This window comes from Peromyscus californicus, unplaced genomic scaffold (genome assembly GCF_007827085.1).
Source record: "Peromyscus californicus insignis strain IS unplaced genomic scaffold, ASM782708v3 Scaffold_12__1_contigs__length_115047231, whole genome shotgun sequence".
Taxonomy (NCBI): Eukaryota; Metazoa; Chordata; class Mammalia; order Rodentia; family Cricetidae; genus Peromyscus; species Peromyscus californicus.
The window spans coordinates 61,000,455-61,023,088 of record NW_026294413.1 but is presented as its reverse complement, the minus strand read 5'-3'; the positions used below and the strand labels follow the sequence as shown (position 1 = coordinate 61,023,088).

The window sequence follows — 22,634 nt, the reverse complement described above, 5'->3', positions numbered from 1 at the left end:
CACAATAAATAATACTCACTGGACTCTGCTGAACAATCTTTTTCTGTTTCTATTATAAAAAATCTCTTCCCTTAGGAACCCCAAAATAGCAAGTAGTATCTGAAAGCCCCAAAGTGCTACCTTTATGCAGAGGAAGGGGTTTAATAAGACCTGGCTGTGGTTGAGTCATGGGTGCAGGCGGTCCTTTCCCTCCGATGTGACTGTTCACAGCAGGGCTCTGCCGCCGGCCTCTCAGGAGTGGAGAGGCACACCGGCGCCTCTTCGGGATCCCTTGCATGCTTGGCTCTCCAGGCCGTTTGTGTTTATTTTGAGGTCCAGCCACAAATTCATCTGCTTCATCTATCATCATACCCTATTAATAGATATAAAATGCTTAGATTTATACACAATTTTTAAAATGTAGTGGCCACCACTTATTTTAACTGATGGATAACTACACATTTATAGCATATAATGTGATGGCTTGATTTACACAAACAGTGTAGAAAGGGTTAATCAAGGGCTGGCAAGGTAGAATAGCAGGTAAAGGTGCTTTGCTTCGCAGTCCTGGAGACCCAAGTTCAGAGCCCAGAACCCACAGAAAAGTGGAAGAACCAGAGAAAGGACTCCACGGAAATTCGTCCTCTGACTTCCACACATGTGCCATGACATGAGCATGAACACACACTATATTTTAAAGATTTAATTGTGGGATCAAAAGCTAAGAGCATTTATTGCTCTTAACTAGATTTTGTTTCCAACACCCACGTGACAGCCCATAAACACCTATAGATCCGATTCCAGGTGACCCAGCACCCTCTTCTAGTCTCCAAAACTCCAGCACACATGTAGGGAATAACTCACAGGCTCACACATACATGAAAGTAAAAAATAAAATCTTAAGCTTGGCAGTAGTGGAGTGCGCCTTAGCACTTAGGAGGCAGAGGCAGGCTGATATCTGTGAGTTCAAGGCCGGTCTAATCTACAAAGCAACTTCCAGGACAGCCAGGACTATTATACAGAGAAACCCTTTCTCAAAAAATCAAAAGAAAAGAACTTAAACAATATCAAGTTAATTAACACAGCCATTATCTTACCAACTCAAGTATAAAGGGGTAAGGGAGTTAAAAATATGTTCTTTTAGCAATTTTGAAATACATAACACACATTATTACTATTAATTGGGATTACAATGTTGTCAACAGATCACTATAACTTATGTAGTCCTCAAGCTGAGACTTAGTACCCCTTAATTATTATCTCCCCCTTCTTCCAGCAGCCTCTGGTATCTATCTAGTTTTCTACTCTATACCAAAAAAGAAAATATCCTTTTCTTGAATGTTCATGCCATTTAAGCGGAGGTGCATGCATTCATGTCAGCATGGGTATGGGCATGCCATACTAGACATATGAAAGTCAGGGGTTTCAAACTCAGGCATCAGTTTTCACCTTCCACCTCGTTTAAGACATGGTCTCTTGTTAGTCACGGTGTGTGTAGGTTAGCTGGCCCACTAGCTTCTGGGAGTCACCTGTCTCTAACTCCCAACTTGCCAGAAGTGCGGGAATTACAAATGAGTTCTATGGTGTATGGCTTTTATATGGGTTCTGGGGATCTAAACTCAGTTCTTCAGGCTTGCATGGCAAGTCCTTAGCCCACTGAGTCATCTACCCAGTCCCTCTATATAGCTTTTTAAGTGGTACAACTAATCTCAATTCTTTAATAATTTAGTCAATTGACACCTTAATAAGATATTCTACCCAGAAAATAACTTTAGCTAAATTGGCAACAGCTACCACAAAGAAGTTATATCATAGAACATTTCAGAATTACCTTTTTATCCAGTTTGAAGGGATTGCCAAATGTATGTAACCTTCGAGGCTGATCAGGATCAAGCTCTCTCAGTGGAGAAGGTACTTGCTTGAGGTATTCCTGGTAATTCCCCATTTGTGCTATAGGTACACTGTGTACTTGATCTTTTCAGAGAGAATATATCAACAATAAAAGTTACTCTCACTAATAATTACACTCATCTCGTGTTACAACGTACTGGAAGTTAGTATGGAGAAATTAAAAATATAACAGTCTTTAATTCTCCAAAAGAAAATTTAAAGTACTAATTTTATCTTCTAGGCAAAACATAGTAGCATTTGTTAAAAAAAAAAAAAATAGCAGAGTGGAATTATCGCATGAATATAAACCTGCACTGAGAACACTTAAGTCACAGTAAAGGTTAATGATGTGATTTCCAGTAGATGACATAGATACATCAAAGAAGTAGCAGAATATGCCATGAAATGGCCACCCAGAGTCAAACTATCAGAGACACTAAAATACTGCAAGAAAATGACTACATGGATCCATGTTTCTGAAGGCTAAAAATGAAAGAAACTGTTAAGATAATTTATGGTTAATAGTGACAGAAAGAAGGAAGATAGAAAATAAGGGATGAATCACCCTTTTTAAAAGAAAGCTATTTTTTTAAATTTGTAATTGTGTGTGTGTGTGTGTGTGTGTGTGTGTATCTGTGTGAACAATTCTCTCCTTTTACGTCACTTGTTTGAATTAACAACGAGACTTAGCCTGTAAAATTCATGTTACCATTCCCTTACGAATTATAAAGAAAAGTTATTTTACGAACAGAAATATTTAAAATCATACTCTAACCTTCATCCTGGCCTTTAAGAAATTTTCGGGTGCTCTTTAAAAGATTAGATCTCATTCTTGTTAAATGATCCAGAAGATTCCGTCTTGGTATATCATAAGCATTTCTAAAGGTCTGAGGCTTCAAATCCTATATAAACACATTCAAGGATAAAATATTTCTAAACAGAACTTAAAAGGGTGTACAATCTCTTAGCCTGCAGCATAGGACCAGAAATAAAATATAAAATATGTAAGTTAACTAGGTAGCTTTAAAAGGAAAAAAGAAAACAGACACACAATGCCATCTTAAACACACTGTTTTGGGCCAAATGATAAGAAATTTTATGGTAAGCTGAACAAACTAATTTCAAACTTACCTTTAACTTTAAGGGCTTTTTAGTATGTTCTGGGTAAAAGAAGCAAATCACTTAACAAAACTCCTTATTTAAACACTGGAAGGGTTTCTAAAAACCATTTTGACATCTCAACATGTGACCTGATGAGTAAGTGTGTGAGTTTATAGTTGGGTGGTATTATCACAACCTAGCTTTAGAGCGCTTTCATGGTCTGGAAAGATCCCTAGCCCTGTTTATTATCAATTCCTATTTCTATTCCCTATGGGTAGCTTTCTGCCTACCAATATTCATTCCATCTTATGTGCGGAATCTTCCAATATCTAAGTTTTCATATCTGGCTTCGTTTACTTCACTATTCTTTTTATTCTACAACACTATTTCATTTTGTTTTGTCTTTTAAAAAACAACATGGATGTTTTTGGCTACAATAAATAACGTGGCTATGAAAATTCAGCACACATATTTTATGTAGATGAGTATTTTCATTTGTCTTGACACAAGTAAGAATTGCTAACTGTAACAAATATTTATATTACCTCTTAAGAAACCCCAAGCTATGGTTCTTCAGCCACTTATTTGTTTATTTTTAATTAGTTTATTTTTATGTGTGTGAGTGTTCTGCCCGCATGGTGTACCATGTATGAGCAGTGCCTCAAGATCCCCTGGTACTACAGTTATAGATATGAGCTATGGCGAGGGTGCTGAGAATCAAACTCAGGTCCTCTGGAATGGCAGCAATTGCTCTTAAATGCTTAGCTATCTCTTTAGCCTTCCTTCACTCATTATGAGCATTCCAATTCTTCTGTGTCTGAACCAACATTAGACGCTTCAGTAACTATGAATATCACATTATGCTTTAATTTGCATTCCTCTGATAGCTAACAAGGCTATTTACCTTTCTATGTGCTGTTCGTGTTTCTTGATTGTGTTATTTTGGTTATTTTTACTGGGTTATTCAATTTTTGTTAGCGAGTTAGATGTCAGTTATTTTGATACCAGTCTTTTATCAGATGTTATGTGTTTCTTTCTAATCTGTACCTTGCCTATTTTGGTTCTTTTTTTCTTCTTTCTTTAAAGTATATAGTCCTGAGGGTGGAAATAGGGACTCTCAGATGCTAGGCTATCACTCAACCATTCAACTACATCTTGTTACAATACAACAGATCACTGAAGAGCAAGATACTTAATTTTTTAAAAAGTTCAATTTACCAATATTTTGAGTTTGCAATTTTGTTTTTTATGTTGTATTATAAAAATCTTCATTAGCTGAACACATCATGGACTTTTTTTTCTTCTGTAATCATAAGGTTTAATTCTTCTATTTATGACCATGATTACCTCAAATAATGTGAGGCGATGGTCTAGTTAATTTTGTATAGGAATATCCATTGTTGTAGCACTGTACAAAGCTTTTTTCCAGTTTGATTATCATAGCACCTCTGTTAAATGACTGTGTGAGAACCCGCTACTAGTCTATTCCATTCGACCTCTCCTCTGTGTATTTAACCACATCCAATCATCTCGATATAATCACTATAGTTTTTCAGATCTAAATCACGTATTCAGTCTTCTAACTTTATTACTATTCCAAAATTGGCTCAGCTATTCCAGACCCTTTATATTTCCATATAAATGCTAGAATCAGCTTGGCTATTGTCTACAAAAAGGCTGCTGAAATGTAAATAGTTTTAATAACGAGTATAAAGCATTTTAAGGTCTTCAGTGTAAGTGAATTCTAACACCAGCTCTATAATTTTTAGCAATCTTTAAGCCTTTGTTTTCATCTATAATACAAATAAGCTTACTACTCATCAATCAACTCATTCATTTATACCATATACAATTTCTGTTTGAATTCCAAAACTCAATGGTTCAGTGATAATACAATGAGGATCATTCTGCAGCCATATAAAAGGACCTCTTGAAGCTTGGACACATTGAATGTTAGTAATGTCAACTGTGACTTGCTCTATAAAGAACAGAACACAACTATAGCAATGTTAAACTGACTGTTACCTTATTTAGTAAAGCAACCTGGAAACCAGTGTACTCCTTCATATTAAGATCTAGCAGCCTGTGGGGAACATCCTCTGAAATTCCCTGCAGCATTTGTTGAAAACCTTTCCGATGTGCCATTGACAAACCATGTGACCGGCTTCGGACTTTAATTCCAGTTTCCTGCACTACTTTTTTGCCCACAGATCCAATGACTCTATCAGATTCAATTTTGGCCTAAAATAAAGAGAAACAAGAATTGCATCAATACAATCTAAGTTTATAAATCAGATACTAGTGAATATGCCCTTCCATAAATTTATTGCATTTGAAAAACTAAAAGTCTCAAGTAATCATAGTTTACATTGAGTACTAGGTAAACCAAACATCCCTTAAATAACAATACCACATCAGTTAAAACAATTACAATTCAACCAGGTAGAGGTGGTGCAGGCCTTTAATCCCAGCACTCAGGAGGCAGAGGCAGGTAGATCTCTGAATTTGAGGACAGCCCATTCTACAGAGTGAGCTCCAGGTCAGCCAGAGCTATACAGAAAAACCCTTTATCAAACCAAAACAAACTCTAACCTTTTGTAGCAAGCCAAACATTCCTTCAAGTTATTTTATTTATTAATATTCATCACACAGAAACCATGATGCATAAATGTTTCATAGAAGAGAACATTCCCAATTCAGAAGCAATAGGAAATAAGATAACAAATTGCTTGAAGACAATGTATTTAGCACATAACTACACATGTACAGATATGGCAAACACTGATGCAGACTTGAGCCACATTTTGATTCCTTTCAAGTTTCAGAGAGGTGTCTAAAATACTAGAAAAAAATTTTTAAAAGACATTCACAATTTGGACAGAAGTAAACTGCCTACTGCTTGATAGTCACAGTATCTATTCCTAGAACTTATAGCTAGAATAATAAAATCCCATGGTTACAAACAGTTCCAAAGAAACAATTCCAAAAAATACAGGTTTTAAAACACAAAGCAAAATAAAATGGTAATTTTTTTTTCCTAAGGGAAAGATCTTTCTAAAATAAATTCTCAAAAAAAACAAATCCCCAATAATCATATATAGAATTTAAGTCATATTCATAAATGAGAATTATTAAAAATTTAGAACCAGCAAGAACTTGCTTGTAGTCTGTTAGCTTTGATGTGGTAGTACACTTGCCATCTTAGCTACTCAAGAGCCTGAAGCAACAGGACTACCAAATTCTAGTCTGGTGTAGATTAGCTTGCCTTAAAATGAAAGGAAGAAAGTGTTGGCCAAGGATATTAGCTCAGTGGCAAAGTGCTTGCCTACCATGTGAGAAACCCTGGGTTTATCCCAGTACCACAGCAATAAAGAAGACAGCCATCAAGACAGAGTTTCTAGGCTATTAACCATCTTAGCTATCAGTCAAATTCTTTTCTTTGTTTGTTTGGTTTTAGTTTTTTGATTGTTCTTCAATACAGGGTAACAGCTCTAAGTAACAGCCCTGGCTATCCTGGAACTCATTTTGTAGACCAGGCTGGCCTCAAACTCAGAGAGATCTGCTTGCCTCTGTCCCCTGAGAGCTGGAATGAAAGGTGTACACCATCACTGCCCAGCTAGCTATCAGTCAAATTCTTAATGCTCACTTCCACTTTCTGACATTACCTGCTGACTCAATTTTTTGAGGTATGAAATGACACTGTAACTGAGTCCATACTCCATACTGTCTGCTATTAGATTAGGTGCACCCATCATTCTAACAGCTTTCTTCAGGGGCTATAGAAAAGAAAAAGGAAACAGCATTCAATGTCAAGTTTGTTAAAAATGTTCTATATAGTTGACTTTTTAAAATTTCTCACCCCAAACTGCGTTCTTTGCCTTAAAAGAAACATAATACAGTTTATCAGTAGCATGAAAAGCAATTTAAGATAATTAACATGAATTGGAAGCATAATAATTCATTCCAGGGCAGTAAGAATGAAGTCCTGAAATGCTCAGTACCATGGGGAGATACTCCTGTGGAAGACAGGAGCAGACATACCAGGGTGGGGGAGGGGGGATAGTACACTAAGACACCCTCTCCTCCTTTAGCTCTCACTTTCAGGAGGAGGATAGTAACATCTATCTTGATCAAGTTGTCCTGGAATTAGTGAGGTAATACATGGAAAGTCAGCCTTATAAAAGTATTTGGCGGGCTGGAGAGATGGCTCAGTGGTTAAGAGCGCCGACTGCTCTTCCAGAGGTCCTGAGTTCAATTCCCAGCAACCACATGGTGGCTCACAACCACTTGTAATGAGATCTGGTGCCCTCTTCTGGCCTGAAGGGATACATGCAGGCAGAATACTGTAGACATAATAAATAAATAAATCTTTAAAAAAAAAACAACAACAAAAAAAAGTATTTGGCATACAGTAAACAAGTGACAGACAATCAACTCTCACTATTACCATCATTAGCTGAGCTAAAAAAGAAAATAAGCTCTGAAGAGGGAAAAGAAACAGGAGAATAAGCAGAATAAAAACTTTAAAACAAATATATAACAGTAAAAAATTTAACAGTAAGGAGGTGCTAATTCAGAGTCACTTTATACAGTAAACTATCACCAGTAAACATGTCTAATATATGTGAAAAAGACACAGTCAGAAAAAGACAGACAACCTATGGCATGGAAAGTACATAAGCTCTGTTGTCTCCTGAAATCAAATCCCAGAGCTCATATGTAATACTCATAAAGCTCTGGCTAAGTCTTAAAGATTGCTATGAAAGATAACTGAGTCAAGATTATCTGTAAGTCCCTTCCTTCTTACTCTCTAACAGGACAAGTACCCTGTGCTGGACTTTCAAAGCAACTAAACTTTTATTAATCTTTTGATGATACCTGGGGCTGCCTCGAAGATTAGTTCTAGACAGAGATGGAAAATTTTTGCATCAAAGTAGAAACCAGAGCTAGGAATGGACCACTTTACTTTTAGTTCCCGACCTTCATCTGTGAAGCAGAAATAAGTCATTTCTACCTCACAGAGTGACTTTAAGGACCAAACACCATTAACATACACATCACACCAGGACAGTACCTGGCCATGGCTAGACAGTATTCACATATTTTCACAACCACTATTATTACACTCAATATGTCATCTGTACATTCCATTTTCATGTCATTTACAGTGATGGGTAAAAGGTTATAATACTGACAAAAAGCTATAAGCATCAAGGTCTATTTTAACAATGTTATTCTTACCCCAAGATAGTAGGGAGGCATTGTCTTCAAATAACTTTCAAATGACTGTCTCCACTTCAGTGTTGGCTTGGCTTTGTGCACTTTGAACAAGTCATCTGGGAACAGTAAACAGCAGAGTATCATCATTCACTGGGATCTAGTCAAAGCTCCTCTCAAGTTTGCTTTGTCACTGCGGAGGCAGCAACACCAGAAAATCTTAACAAAATTAAGAGCAGGAAACCTAGCTCTAAGAGTTTTTTTTTTGTTTGTAATTCAATATTAAGGTGAAACGGTGTTAATTTTGGTCTAAAAAATACACATTAATGAAGTAATATCAAAAAAATACACAAGAAAAAAAGAAATTTTATATCCTGTTAGAAAAAAATCAAGTATGAACAATAGTTCATACAAAAAAATACCCACTAATATCCTCACTATACCTTTTTCTTTTAAAGATTTATTTATTATGTATAGAGTGTTCTGTCTGCATGTGTCCCGGCAGGCCAGAAGAGGGCATAGGATCTCATCATAGATGGTTGTGAGCCACCATGTGGTTGCTGGGAATTGAACTCAGGACCTCTGGAAGAGCAGACAATGCTCTTAACTGTTGAGCCATCTCTCCAGCTCCCCTCACTACAACTTTTCAATCTGATGTTTTGTGGAAGGAATGTTTCTCAGCACTCTTCAAAAACGACAGCCAGATTGAACCTGAAAACAAACACTCAGAACAAATTCCTTCATTATAAAAGGATTTTCTGGTTGCTGGGCGGTGATGGCACACGCTTTTAATCCCAGTACGCAGGAGGCAGAGCCAGGTGGATCTCTGAGTTCGAGGCCAGCCTGGGCTACAGAGTGAGTTCCAGGAAAGGCGCCAAGGCTCCACATAGAAACCCTGTCTTTTTAAAAAAAAAAAAAAAAAAAGACTTTCTGGGCTGGTAAGATGGCTCAAATAAGTGCCTGCAACAAAGCCTAACAACCCAAGTTCGATCCTCAGCACCCACATGGTCAAAGAAGAGAACCAAGTCTCACAAGTGGTCCTGTGGCACCATGGAACATATGCACACAGGATCACATGTTTTTACACAAAAATAACTATCAATTTAAACAACCCAACAACCACTCAGTGGGTGGCTCCTTAAATAATAATGCCCAAGGATGACCTGTCGCTTGTGACCTACATGCACATACTCACACAAAACTGTTTTCCAAATGAAAAGTTGGATAAATTCTTAGAACATGTACTCATATATTGATGAATGAAAATAGCATGCTTTATGCATTAAGCAGAAAGCCTATACTAGAAAGTATCATTTGTAAGAAATCTTACTTGCAGAAAGTTAGAAAATTTAATTTTCAAACTTTTAGATATAGTAGAGTACCTCTGTAAAATATAAGGATTTCACACTGACTTCCAATTTATCACAAACACAAGCAGGTTATAATTAAAATGCCCTTAAGTATGTTTAGCATTCTCATTAATTTCCAGAGCTAAGAAGGGAGGGCCATTCCTCCCTTCTTAGCATTATGTAAGAGCACATGACAAGAATGACTTACCTAAGAGAGGAAGGAGGACTGGGTAATTGTAAGGCATCACAAATAAGTTGACACAGTTCAGTGCTGTACTAGCTTTCAAGTAACCAAAGGGATGACCAAGTTCATTGTACTTTGCACTATTGCTCACATATACCTGTTTAAGAAGAAAGATTAAAATCCACATTCAATAAATTCACCTGCAGTGAATGCTATGCAAACCATGGATTCATTCAGTTTAGCTTGTGTGTACATGTATGTGAGGTATGTGTGGAAGCCAGAGGGTGACCCTGGGTGTCTTCCTCAATTGTTCTGTTTTATTCTTTGAGACATAGTCTCTTACTAACTCTACAGCTCACCATTTCAGCCAGCCATCTAACCAAGGAATCCCAGGTCTCCTCCCCAATGCGAAGAGAAGCTTTTGCACCTGGCCTTTTACACAGGCACTGGGAATCCAAAATCTGGATTACCAGGTCTCTGTGTTCTTACAGCAAATACGTTACTGACTGGCCCATCTCTCTAGTCCCCCAGTTTAGCTTTATAAGATACATCTCAAAAAAAAAAAAGAGAGAGAGAAAAAAGAAACATCTTGCCTTAAACTTTCTAGTCACTGTAGTTTTTCAGCTTACCTGCCAACATGTTTGAGGAGATTTCCTTTCTAGAATAAACTGAGTCAGTGGTGAAGGTTCCAACTCATATTTGTCAAAAGGCAGTTTGTCAATAACCATTGGCTCACAGTCTGTACACGAAAACTTCACTACAGGATGAGATGTACGAGGTGGCTAGAGGGGAAAATCTAATTACTATTTATACAAAATGCCAGAAATCAACACATCTTAAGTACATTTCTCTTGTCAAAGTTTACTTCCTTAGTTTTGTAAGTTTAATTTACTAGAAATACCACTAAGCTGGTAAAAAAGAAACAAACTAATTAATGTTTAAATTATGTAACATCCCCAAGAAAAAGAAAATCATCAAAATCTGTAAAATGAAAATCAATTTGTTAAAAATCAAATATATCATAAATGCAAAATTTAGAATAAAAAGCATTTAACTAATTTAGAATTAAAAGACATTCACTACTTTTATATCCAAGAAAGAAATGCCCAAATCTTCATTTGTGGCAATCAATTACTTATACAGAATAGTAACTTCCACTCTAATCCTATTTCTTGATTAATTTCTGAGTATATAATATTCAGACATTATTTACAAACTACTGATATAGAGATAGACATAATAAAATGTATATATAATAAAAGACATAAGCCGGGCGGTGGTGGCGCACGCCTTTAATCCCAGCACTCGGGAGGCAGAGCCAGGCGGATCTCTGTGAGTTCGAGGCCAGCCTGGGCTACCAAGTGAGTTCCAGGAGAGGCGCAAAGCTACACAGAGAAACCCTGTCTCGAAAAACCAAAAAAAAAAAAAAAAAAGACATAAACCTTATCTATAAGTTTTATTTCTTTCTGCATTCCCCAATGGATTCCTCTGGCAGATTATTCCTTTGGTATATTCATTCCTAAAGATAACTAACACCTTATTTTAAAGGTCCCTGTCCTAGAGACATAAAAAACACAACACTTAAAAAAGACATGATACTCATTTCTTTATCTCTAAATATAGTCCCCTTCATAAATACCTTACCAGTTAGGAAAAATGTATGAGCTTGAATTTGAGATTGCATTGCCAGAAAGGACTCAGCTGGCTTCAGAACTACCTACACTTTGGTGGCTCCTAAATCCACCTTAAAGGATCAAAATGATCTCATTTCTCTTATGTCTACAGTTGTCTACTAGACATACCCTGACTTACACAGCCTTCAGATACATTATATCTAATCTAGTTCTCTCCAAACCACAAGTCCTCTTCTAATAACCTCACCATTTTTCCCTTTCAAAAAGACTTAGATAAAATAACTGCAATTCTAAGGAACCTACCAGAACAAACAGTGCTAGCTGCTGCCATCTTCTTTTTTGACAATATCAAATCCCCAACTTTAACAACTAATCTTTCTTACCACTTTAGTTCAAATCTTCAGTTTCTCCAATCAGACTATCACAATTACTTTTTAACTAGTCTCCCTGACTAGTTAGCCCACTCCAATAACCCTGTTGTCATTTTATGTAGTTCACTACCTAAAATAATGCAGTAAAAGTAGCAGCCAATCACCAAGGTGTGTGTGTGTGGGGGGGGGGGGGGGACTGGACCCGAGGCTCCTTTAATTCCACAAATAAAAGCCTCACTGCTTTAGTCTCAGTCCTCAGTCATGACCTACAGATCAACTCCATGCTCCAGCCATGCTACCCACATGCAGCTGAACCAATAGGTCATTATTTTTCATGCCCCTGTGTTTCACTCTGACTCCTTCATTATTTTCTCTCTTAAAACTAAATTTTAGAGAATGAGTAAGTTGCCAAGAACCAAACTCTGGGAGACTTTTCTAGTACCTCTTCCCAATATGTACTCCAAACATACACCAAGCAGATCCCATTTCCTGATATTCTGCTCTGCCCCCCACTGCAGTTAGTGAACTATGCTCTCTAGTACACATGTCTGAGAATCCGCCCACAGACCAGTAATGGTCAAGATGGTAAATATATTTTTGCCTTGTTGCATTTTGTTTAAACGTATTTTCAGGAGGTGGGGGATATTTTACCCAAATATTTAACTTTAAATGAAGGTTTAAAATATTTCAACAGTTTGACTACCATCTTTTAGGCCAGTCTTAAAAATTCCTCTTTCCTTTTCCAAGAGGAAAATCTTCTAAATTTAGGTACAGAAAATTCTCTTATGTATTTCCATTTAATTCCCAAAACAATCTTGGAAGACAAAAGCCATGATCCAGAGGCCCACAGTAAATGAGGAATCACTTTTAACTTCAGTAACAATACTTATTTAAAATAGTAATTTGTAGAAATGTCATTCCCCTGCTAATAGCCTTCAACTAACAAATTTTAAAGAGCTCTTTCTAGGATTATTTCTTATGATTCTCTTTCATCATTTTAGTTAAAAACAACTATCTCTTAAATGAACCAATTACTAGCCCAGCAAGTAACCTACCTGCCCTTCCAACTTACCTCCTAATTTGCTCCAAATAAAAACCAAGTTACTTTCCTGAAGTGGTGACCCCTTAACAACAGCTTCAAATGCCACTCTGGCTAGGAAAAGCTCACATTCCCTAATCTTGTATTTTAAGCCAAAAGTAGTTTGATTTATTTAACCAGTATTATTCCAGCTAACTCCCGCACTCCTCGAAATGCACCTTGTTCTTTTTTTTAACTTCCATTTTTTTCACTTTCCATGAAATACTACAGATATTGCAGTCATTAATGATAGCATTAATAACCAAGAAGATATTTCATAAAAGTATGAGAGTTTAAAAAAAAATTCTAGAAAAAAAAGTAAAAATCGCCAAGGAAATGGAAAGCTTGTTTATAAGAGCAAACCAAAAAATTAAATACATTCAATGAAGAAAAGAAAAAATAAACAAGATAATTCAATGAAACTTAATAAACTTTTACTTTCATGTACTACAGTTAAAGACCTTATTTATATAGAGGTTCATATCTCAAAGTAAAAAACAAAAAAAGCCTAAGTTGTTCACTTTAATTCATGAATAATAGCTGCTTGCTCAAAAATCTCTGAAATTCAACCTATCTTCTAAGAGTATTATCAATGAGTAACTGTCATGCCCTAGACACTACAAAAAACAAAAAACAAAACAAAAATACAAACAGAAAACTAATCTCAAAAAATTGTAGGTTAAACAAGTCTGAATAGATATTTTTAATTATTTTATATTTATTGTATAAATTATCATATAAAATTTATAATAATTATTAATTGTAACAACCAATATAATTATGATTTTAAATTTATTCTACCATAAAGAATACTGATAATGTATCATGATCACTCAGCAACCATCAACATTCATAAAACAATTCATGTGGGCAAAACCAGAAAAATCCCTACAAGCTAAACTCCCAAGTTACAACACTGAACACAACTAAAAGTGTACAAGTAAGAGATCATGAATTTCTAAGACTATGACCTCAAAGACTGAGGGTAAATTACCACAGGTAATCTAAGCCTTCATTTAAACTTAAATTGAACCCAAGGATAAATCCTCATGCTACATTACAATTAAAATCCACACAAAGACAGTGGTGGTGCACACCTTTTATTCCAGCACTCAGGAGGCAGATGCAGACTGATCTCTGTGAGTTTGAGGCCAGCCTGGTCTACAGAGCAAGTTCTAGGACAGCCAGGGCCACACAAAGAAACCCTGCCTCGAAAAACAAAACAAAACAAAACAAAAAACAAACAAAAATCCAAATAAAGAAATCTTACTACATTTACAATTCAGTATTCAAATATCAATAACAAAAAGGTAAGATAGTATTAAATTCCAAAGGAAACAAGATACCTTTTTCCTGTTGCTTCATAACACCATATGCTAAAGCAAAATGATGGCTCATAGCGCTTTATATATATGTCTAATTTCTTTAAGTAAGCCAGGACTTTAAGTAAGAATGGGACTTAAAATCACATTATGCTTCAAGCCAGCCTGTGCTACAGTTAGCTCAAGAAAGCCTGAGCTGCATAGCAGGACCTTCTCTCAAAAACAAGGAGCTCCACAAAACAAAGTCATCTGGGTTTATTATCATCTAAATGGCTTTCATCAGGTAGTCTCTGGTACTTACTAGTGTTGGAGAATTCTGATCTGGCCAAAAAGACTCTGGAACCGGCCAGTGGCCTATAGGAACCCCAGTTTTAGGATTTGGTCTGACATATATGAGTTTGTGACAGCTATGCCAAGGCTGAGATCCAAAAGGTCTTGATATATCTGGCTGCCCGTCTATAGCAAAGACATTAGAACAAGAAAACACAACATTAGGTGACAAAAACCAAAATTAAATTACATCCAATAATACTCAATAAAAAAATATTCTAGTGTCTGTTGATTTATAAACTTTCCTCTATTTCTTAAGTGGAAGAATACCATAACTGCTTAACAATTAAACTGGACTGCAGTTCACTAGCTAGTAAAATCTGCCCATTTCAAATGTGAATTCACCAGCCCAAAGGTTTTACCTTTTGTTTACCCAATCGGAATGTGTAAAACAAACTTCATAGTGGGTTTAATAAATTACATGCTTTTCCCTGCCAGATTATAAAAGCAAGCACTCACTTTGCATTCCTTGTCCCTGAATATCCACTGTCAAACAGTACCAGGCACACAGTAAATAGCATCTAAGTGTTGCTATTGGTGGATCACTTATCTATCGTGGATAGTGCCCTGGATTTATTAATGCACCACACACAGTTAAAAGGCAAAACAATCTTAGAACTAAAGGCTAACCAAGGTGTAAGAAAAACTAGTTAAATTATCTTCAATCTAGAATAATTCTAGCAAAACAAAATTCTCTTCAATAATTCAATAAACATTTTACTCAGTTTAGACTTAGGCCTAAACCAAACATTAAAATAATTGTAAAGAAAATACATCCTAATAACCTTGAAAATTTCTTGTTATATAAACTTGATACAATGATTCACTATAGTCTTCCTGTCTGTGTCACCTCTGAGTGTTTCCGTAACTCACCCCATGGCCTTTCTCTTCTCTCAATCATCCTATAGCCAATTACCTTTGCAAAGTGCCACTGGTACATTCTAATTCTGATGCTATGGACAACCGCCATGGGATCTATGTAAGCCCTCAGATCCACTGGCTGTTATAGTTTATGGACAAGAATAAAGTCAGGAGGAACAGAGCGGGATTTTTAAAAGAACCAATCTCAACAGCAAAGGCTGGCTCCTCATTTTGGTGCCCACATAAACCATTATGTCCTTATGCTTAAAGCAACAGTAGCTAAGGAACTGAATAAGCATCTCAGGTTAACAAAGCATTACCAATCATAGGAAAAGTGAATATACTAAAGTCAATGACCTGCAAGTAAGATGGAACTATGAGTTTGCTCTATCTATAAAAGGCTGTTTGGTTCTCGAAAACCCCAGACAACAATCTTTATTATAAAGGTGAAGCTCCTAAACCACCAGTTTATACTGCTATTCTTACTCTCTTCCTTTCTGTACCCACAGCAATTGTGGACCCTTGACAACTGGCTTGTTAATCTCTACATTTTATTTTATTTTGAGATAGGATCTCTCTAGGCAGCCCTGGCTGTCTTGCTGGCCTTGAACTCAGAGATCTACCTACCTCTGCCTCCCAGGTGCTTGGATTTAACGTGTACCCCACCACACCCAGCTGGCCTTGCCTTGTTGATCTCAATGCCAACACACACACACACACACACACACACACACACACACACACACACACACACACGGGAGGTGACCAAGAAAAATACAGCAATACCTTCTACAGGGGAAGGATCTGGTCCTGCCTTTTCAAAGTTTATTACCACCCCACTTTGCACTTTCTGCACCAAGGACTCCAGACACTGATTAAGCATTCTTGGAGAACACACAGAGTATGAGCGGCCTGAGATAAAGAGAATGAAGCAAATTAGTTAGTTGTAAGAAGTCCACTCCCTGGAAGAACTACAGTAGGGTTTCTGACAACATTAATAGAAATTCAATGTAAAGGTAGGTATTTCCCAATTTTAAGGAAGAATAAGCAAAAAAATATTATTCCCAACTAACAATCTCATTGTAGATGAGTATATAAGTATTTTCTTCTAACTATAGGTATATGGAACATAGAGAAACCCTGAACTGAGCAAATCACGAAGGGAAAAAAGTCAAGTACCTATCTACCTTTATAAAGTGCTGTTATTGCCAACTGTTAGCCAATATAATTTATCTTTAACAGACATACACACACACAACATCTAGCAGTAATAAAATCCTCCAAAACTCTTCTTCTTGCTTAACAAAAGTTATTATCCCTAAAACAAATGCTAAGTATAGAGGCGATGATAATTATTCAGCTGGTCTCCTGGCAGTTACTGCAGATTTTAACTATTTATATTTATTTTAACATATAGATAGGAGTAATAGGGTTGACAGTGAGTATTTTTTGCTAAGTTTCTTCTGAGAAGGTTACACTTGAACCAGGAACCTGAAAAATAAAATGAACCCCAAGAAGATCTGGAAAGAGAAAATGTAGTACAGAAAAGGACATACTGCATGCATTTGGCAGCATATACTGTGAGCTTACATGGGGAAAAGTGCTTGATTTAGAGAGACAGGCTTGGGGGAACGGTGGAGACAAAACATAATATTGACTAAGTATCTTCCAGATCATAATAAGTAGTGTTTATTTGCCAAATATGGAAAGCCATTTTACAAGGCAGGAGGTCAGACTCCCCCCCCCCACCCCCCCGGAGCTGAGGACCGAACCCAGGGCCTGCAAGCACTCTACCACTGAGCTAAATCCTCAACCTGCCTGCCTCTGCCTCCCAAGTGCTAGGAATAAAGCCGCATGTGCACATGCGCTGCCTGGCTCAGATCAGCTTTTCAATGAGATAGTATTGTACAGTGGAAAAGGGAAGCAGCAGGACCAGTAAGGGACCTTTATACTTTGGTCTACCTAGGTTGTCAGATTTGGAGGTGGCAGGAGGTACTCTGATGCAAGAGAACCAAGGATGATTCCCAAGGTGCTTCATTTGTCTTGAGTTGAAGAGATGAGCTACAGGGCTCTCAGTCACTTGTGCACACTGGGAGGAGGTTTGGGGATGATAGCAAATTAAAAGCATCCAACACATATTACTCAAAAGATAAAGGCATTTTATGAAAAATCACTTACAGATTTTTCTAGATTTAATAAGTACCTTTCTTTGTCCCTTTGGCCTAACTCACAAAATCTTTTCACTCCTTACTGTTTTACTCAGATGCTCATGTTGACTTCAGGTTTATTATACTCAATAAGGCCAAACTTTTTTTAAATAACTCAAAATAAGCCAACCTCTTAACTTGTGCAATAATACACTTCATTTTCACCTAGTTAAGATGACAGATTCCAGAGACTTTTATGCTTTGGTAGAAATTATCAAACATTAGAAGAGAAGAGATTTGACCTAAACAATAATCATAAGAGGACTATTACATAGAATAAGACTCAGTTTGTAAGGGCAGAAAAAATTGCTTTTTCTCTTCAGATAATTTCAGATTAATAGAATTTTGTTTATAAAGTGATTGATTTATTCATTTTCTCTAATTTCTATAAAATCTTTAACAATTTTATTTCACATTAAGATTATAACTTGTTTCTATTTTCTAATCCATTAAGTAATGGCTGTCCACAACATTTCTATTCTGAGACAGGGAATCACTATGCAGCCAGCCCTTGCTAGTTGGAAACTCACAGATCCACCTGCTTAGGCCTCCTCAGTGTTGGGATTAAAGGTGTGCACCGCCATGCCAGCTAGATCATTGGTGATCACTGTAGACAACTTAACAACTTCAAATACCACCATTTGCTACATAAGTATAAAAATTAACATTCCTGAAATCTAACAATAACTACAACTATTGACTTGTTAAGACCACAGACCATCATCAACACATGCAATTTTAAAACTACAGGTCTGTCAATGCTTTTTGACAAAAATAAACATGCAAATTTTGAAACGGACATTCTAGCCCATTCAGATAAATTGTTTTAAAAAGCTTACCTCCTGTCACTTCACACATTGGTGTGATAGCAGAATCATCCAAAGGCACACCTGTCAACTGTTCTGATTCTACTGACATGGTGCCAGGCAACCGCAGTACTAAAGCAAAGAGTCTCTGATCCCAACGAAAAGGTTCCTTGGTCAATTCACTTCCAGGCAAAGGAGAATTAAGAGGTAAATGGAGCTGAAAGTAATAGAGAAAAATAATAAGTTTTCCACAGTCTTTTTATTTTAATTTTAAAGATTTTATTATTGTATGTAATACATACAATAGTAAGTATTTTGCTTGTATACATGTCTGGTTACCATGGAAACCAGGAAAGGCATTAGATCCTTTAGAACTGGAGTTAGAGATGGTTGTGAACTGTCCCATGGGTACTGGGAAATCAACCTCAGTCCTCTGGAAAAGCAGCCAGTGCTCTTTAACCTATGAGCCATTTCTCCACCCAAGCAAACTATTTTTTAAATCAACTTTAAAAACACACATCTAAACCAAACTGAGTCTTCTTTATCATGCTAAAAAAAATTTCTGAAGTTAAAGCTTCAGATATACCTAATACCACATACTACTTTACTACTTTACTATGAAGACTTTAAACTGAAACATATGTATTACTGTGATGGCTCAGCAGAGGACCCACATTCGGCCCCCAGCTTCTGTATCAGGGTGCTCACAACTACTTCTAATTCCAGATTCAGGGGATCCAACACCTCTGGTCTCCTGGTATATACCAACACACACACACACACACACACACACACACACACACAAGTAAGGATAAACCATAAACCTTAAGAGGGCTTGAGAGATAGCTTAGAGGTTAAAAGTACTGATTACTCTTTCAGAGGACCTGGATTTGATTCCCAGAAACCACATGTTACCTCACAATTGTTTGTAACTCAAGTATCAGGGATCCTTCTGGTCTTCAAGGGCACCAAGGCATGTAAATGGTGCACAGACTTATATACCAGCAAAACATCCATACACATAAAAATAAATAATTTTTAGAATAAAACCTTGACTGATCATTCTACCTAGTATACAGACTTAAAGTACAGTCTACTAGCATGAATCCTTGGCTAAGAAGTACTGGTGGAGTACAATTTCAGAAGGAGCACACTTCCTAGAACAGAAATCAAGATTTTTAAGGGATTGTTAAGTACGTATAGAAACTCAAGTCTTAAATCAGGATAAAATGGACAGAAGACCCCAATTCAATCAGTTTCAGAAATCTCGGTGTGACACTTCACACACAGAGATATAAATTAGTAAAGAAACAGAGTCCCTTTTATATTTTTGGTTGTGAGCCTAGCCTTTAACGGCTGAGCTATCCCTCCAGCCCCAGAGTACCTTTTAAAAGCACTAATCAAAGACACTGGCTGGAGAAGTTTTCAGTTGTTAATTCAGTGCTCTTAGAGGCGGCACAGGACCACCTCGAGCATTCAGGGCCAGCAAAGGCTCTACTGGACTCTCGAATACACAACCTGTGCAATGGCAAACACCTGCAGCACTGACAACATCAAACTACAGGTCTTTGGTTGTCCAATGACAAGTCTAACATGCACTTCTCATTTAAAAAAGACAGGGTCCTGAGAATACTTTCATGTGTTTACACGTGGTTATTTCAATTGTATAAAACTGTCCACTTTCACTCATGTTCTGTTGCATTTCTGATTGACTCCCGAGTATCACCAACTTCTCATCTCCCAAGGCATGGGGACGTTCGAGTAAAATGAAGAAAAGTACTGGCTGCCAAACAGGCACAGGGAACAAAACTGAGAAGACTGCATTATTCAACCTAAAATAGCTGAAATCCTGGTTAGTCTTAGTCACTAAGGGGAAGAATCTTCATGAATATATAGACTTTGAGAATTAAAAACAACTGCACATAAACCAAAAAAACCCCACAAAACTGATCATCATAAAAATATGCAATGAAAATAAGTACTTTCCAAAATAAAAAAATGGAAAAGTACTCATGTGGAAATTCAAGTGGCTAACAACATGTGTAAAGAGGGTCAAGTATACTAGTTATCACATAATACAAATTGAAATATCAAGGAATGCTATTTCACACACATAAGATCAGCAAAAGTAGTAAGAATATAAAGTAGTGAGAATGCCCCACACTGCTGGTGAGCTGGTAAATATCTGGCCATCTGGAGGACAATGATGTCATTTGGCAGAGTTGAAGATAAGCACAGACCACAGAAATTTCACCACCCAGAGACACTCTCATTTTCACAAAAAGTGTGAGTAAAGAATATTAGTATGCGAACACCACCTCTATATAGGGTTAAAGCAAACAAGTATCATTTCCTGTATGTCTAGCAGGACAATATGGACCAGAAAACTGTACAAAAGGCACAAAAATGGCATTATGTAACACAATAAAGACTACACTCGTATCTGCAGTGTTCTCTTCTATGTGCTAAATCCACAACAAAAAGAACATGACTAAGTAAATACGGCAAAATGTTTATATTACACTTATTCTTGTCCAAACTATTGGAACATACTGATGTAATTGTGAAAACCAATGAAGTGTTTAGGCAAGTATCCAGACTTTTTAAAAATAATAATGTCATTATTTTTACAAAACCAGTAACAAAACTTCACATGTGCTTCAGTGAAATAGAAGATAGGTTACATAACTAGCCCCAAAGTTCACACATCTGTTAGGATCCTAAAAGATGTCTATTTGATCAGCTACCTAAAAAGTACGTACAATTGTGCTCACCCCCACCCCCACCCCACCCCCCCCCCCCACCCCCCCCGCAATGTAGCTACCAAATAAACATTAGGCAAATTTTAGGTTTGGGTGAGTTAAAGATGAAATAAAATATGGTTCCAACACTGAGAAAGCTTGGTGTGTGAGGGAGTCACGATCCTTTAGGAATCTCTTTTATAGATATGCTTAAATTAAGATAACAAACAAAAAGAAGAAAACCAAAAACCACAGTGCGCAGCTTTCATGGTACTTAGCAGGATTTCTATTTCTGAACACTTGATAAGAAAATATTTTGTAAGAGATATTGTCTAATCTCAGGAAATTTTAGTAAAAGAATATTCAAACTGAAGTATCAGGGGACAATCAGAGCTACATAGTGAGACCCTATCTTAAAAACCATGCTGGGCTAGAGATGTGATTCAATGGTAAAATGAACACATACTTTGATGAGTAAGGTAGGCAATAAATAAATAGCAAAGAGTAATAATGCTACTTTTACAGTAGTTACTAATATTCACTTAATCCTCAAAACAAGGACTATTATAATCCCCACTTACAGATTTAAAGAATTAAAGTACAGAAGCATATTAGCACTTTTGGAAGGTACGTAGTTCGTAATGAGACAGAATTGAAGTCCAGGTAGTCTGGTTCCCGATTCTATGACCTTTAACACTGGGTCATATAACCTATTACTTAAAACACACACACACACACACACACACACACACACACACACACACACACACACACACACACAATTATCTGCATTTTAAAAATCAAATATGGAATAATTAAAAGACCTAATTTTATCAAATGAAAAAAATCTGAAACTTCATAAAAATAACTACTTAAAAAAAAAGTTAAGCCAAGTGGTGATGATGCACACCTTTAATCCTGCTGAGGCAGGTGAATCTCTGTGAATTTGAGGCCAGTCTGGTCTACATAGTAAGTTCCAGGACAGCCAGGGCTACACAGTGAAACCTTATCTCGAAAGAAGACAAAAAAACAGACACAAGAAAAACTTTACATTGCTATGGGAATCAAGCTAGTGATTATAAGCCAGCAGCAGGGTCCACGTCTCTGGGAAGCACTTTAGGATCACTGCCGTGCTACAGACCCTACTCCTGCCAGTCACCTTTCCAGCTAACAGAGAAGAGCTAACAGAGAAGAGCAACGTTTCTTCTCTCTCTCCTTCCCCTTCTAATTCTCAACACAGGGTACTAACAATGATTAATGAACAATTATAACAGCATATTTTGAGCACTATTTTACAAGACTTAGATATAATGTTTGTAACAAGTAAATGGAGATAATGATAACATTATTCCACATGCAGAGATATGAGGTAATATTAGCTATGTTCAGAAACATATTCATTAGAATACTCTCAAACAATCCCTGCTATACAATCTAAAAAGGACTTTAGAATTGAATAAATCACATGTGACTTAGTAACAGTTACTTTTCCCATAACCATACAATGGTCTTTATACAATTCTATATGGCAAATGTCAAGTCTAAGGGACAAATAGGCAAAGGA

The 22,634-nt window shown here is 36.7% G+C and overlaps 1 protein-coding gene across 4 annotated transcripts in view; it reads right to left on the bottom strand.

The window, feature by feature from the left end:
• Positions 1–22,634, bottom strand: part of Ints6 (integrator complex subunit 6) — a 91,034-nt gene that overhangs the window by 18,780 nt on the left and 49,620 nt on the right. For 3 of the 4 annotated variants that reach the window (XM_052732985.1, XM_052732984.1, XM_052732987.1), the window contains 11 exons: positions 18,363–18,546; positions 16,103–16,228; positions 14,427–14,581; positions 10,350–10,502; positions 9,745–9,877; positions 8,212–8,306; positions 6,636–6,746; positions 4,996–5,211; positions 2,645–2,771; positions 1,811–1,953; positions 121–352 (listed from right to left, as the gene is read on the bottom strand). In XM_052732985.1, the coding sequence (XP_052588945.1) occupies positions 121–352; positions 1,811–1,953; positions 2,645–2,771; positions 4,996–5,211; positions 6,636–6,746; positions 8,212–8,306; positions 9,745–9,877; positions 10,350–10,502; positions 14,427–14,581; positions 16,103–16,228; positions 18,363–18,546 (1,675 nt within the window). The remainder of the gene's footprint in view (positions 1–120; positions 353–1,810; positions 1,954–2,644; positions 2,772–4,995; positions 5,212–6,635; positions 6,747–8,211; positions 8,307–9,744; positions 9,878–10,349; positions 10,503–14,426; positions 14,582–16,102; positions 16,229–18,362; positions 18,547–22,634) is intronic. The other variant, XM_052732986.1, reaches the window with a different exon arrangement.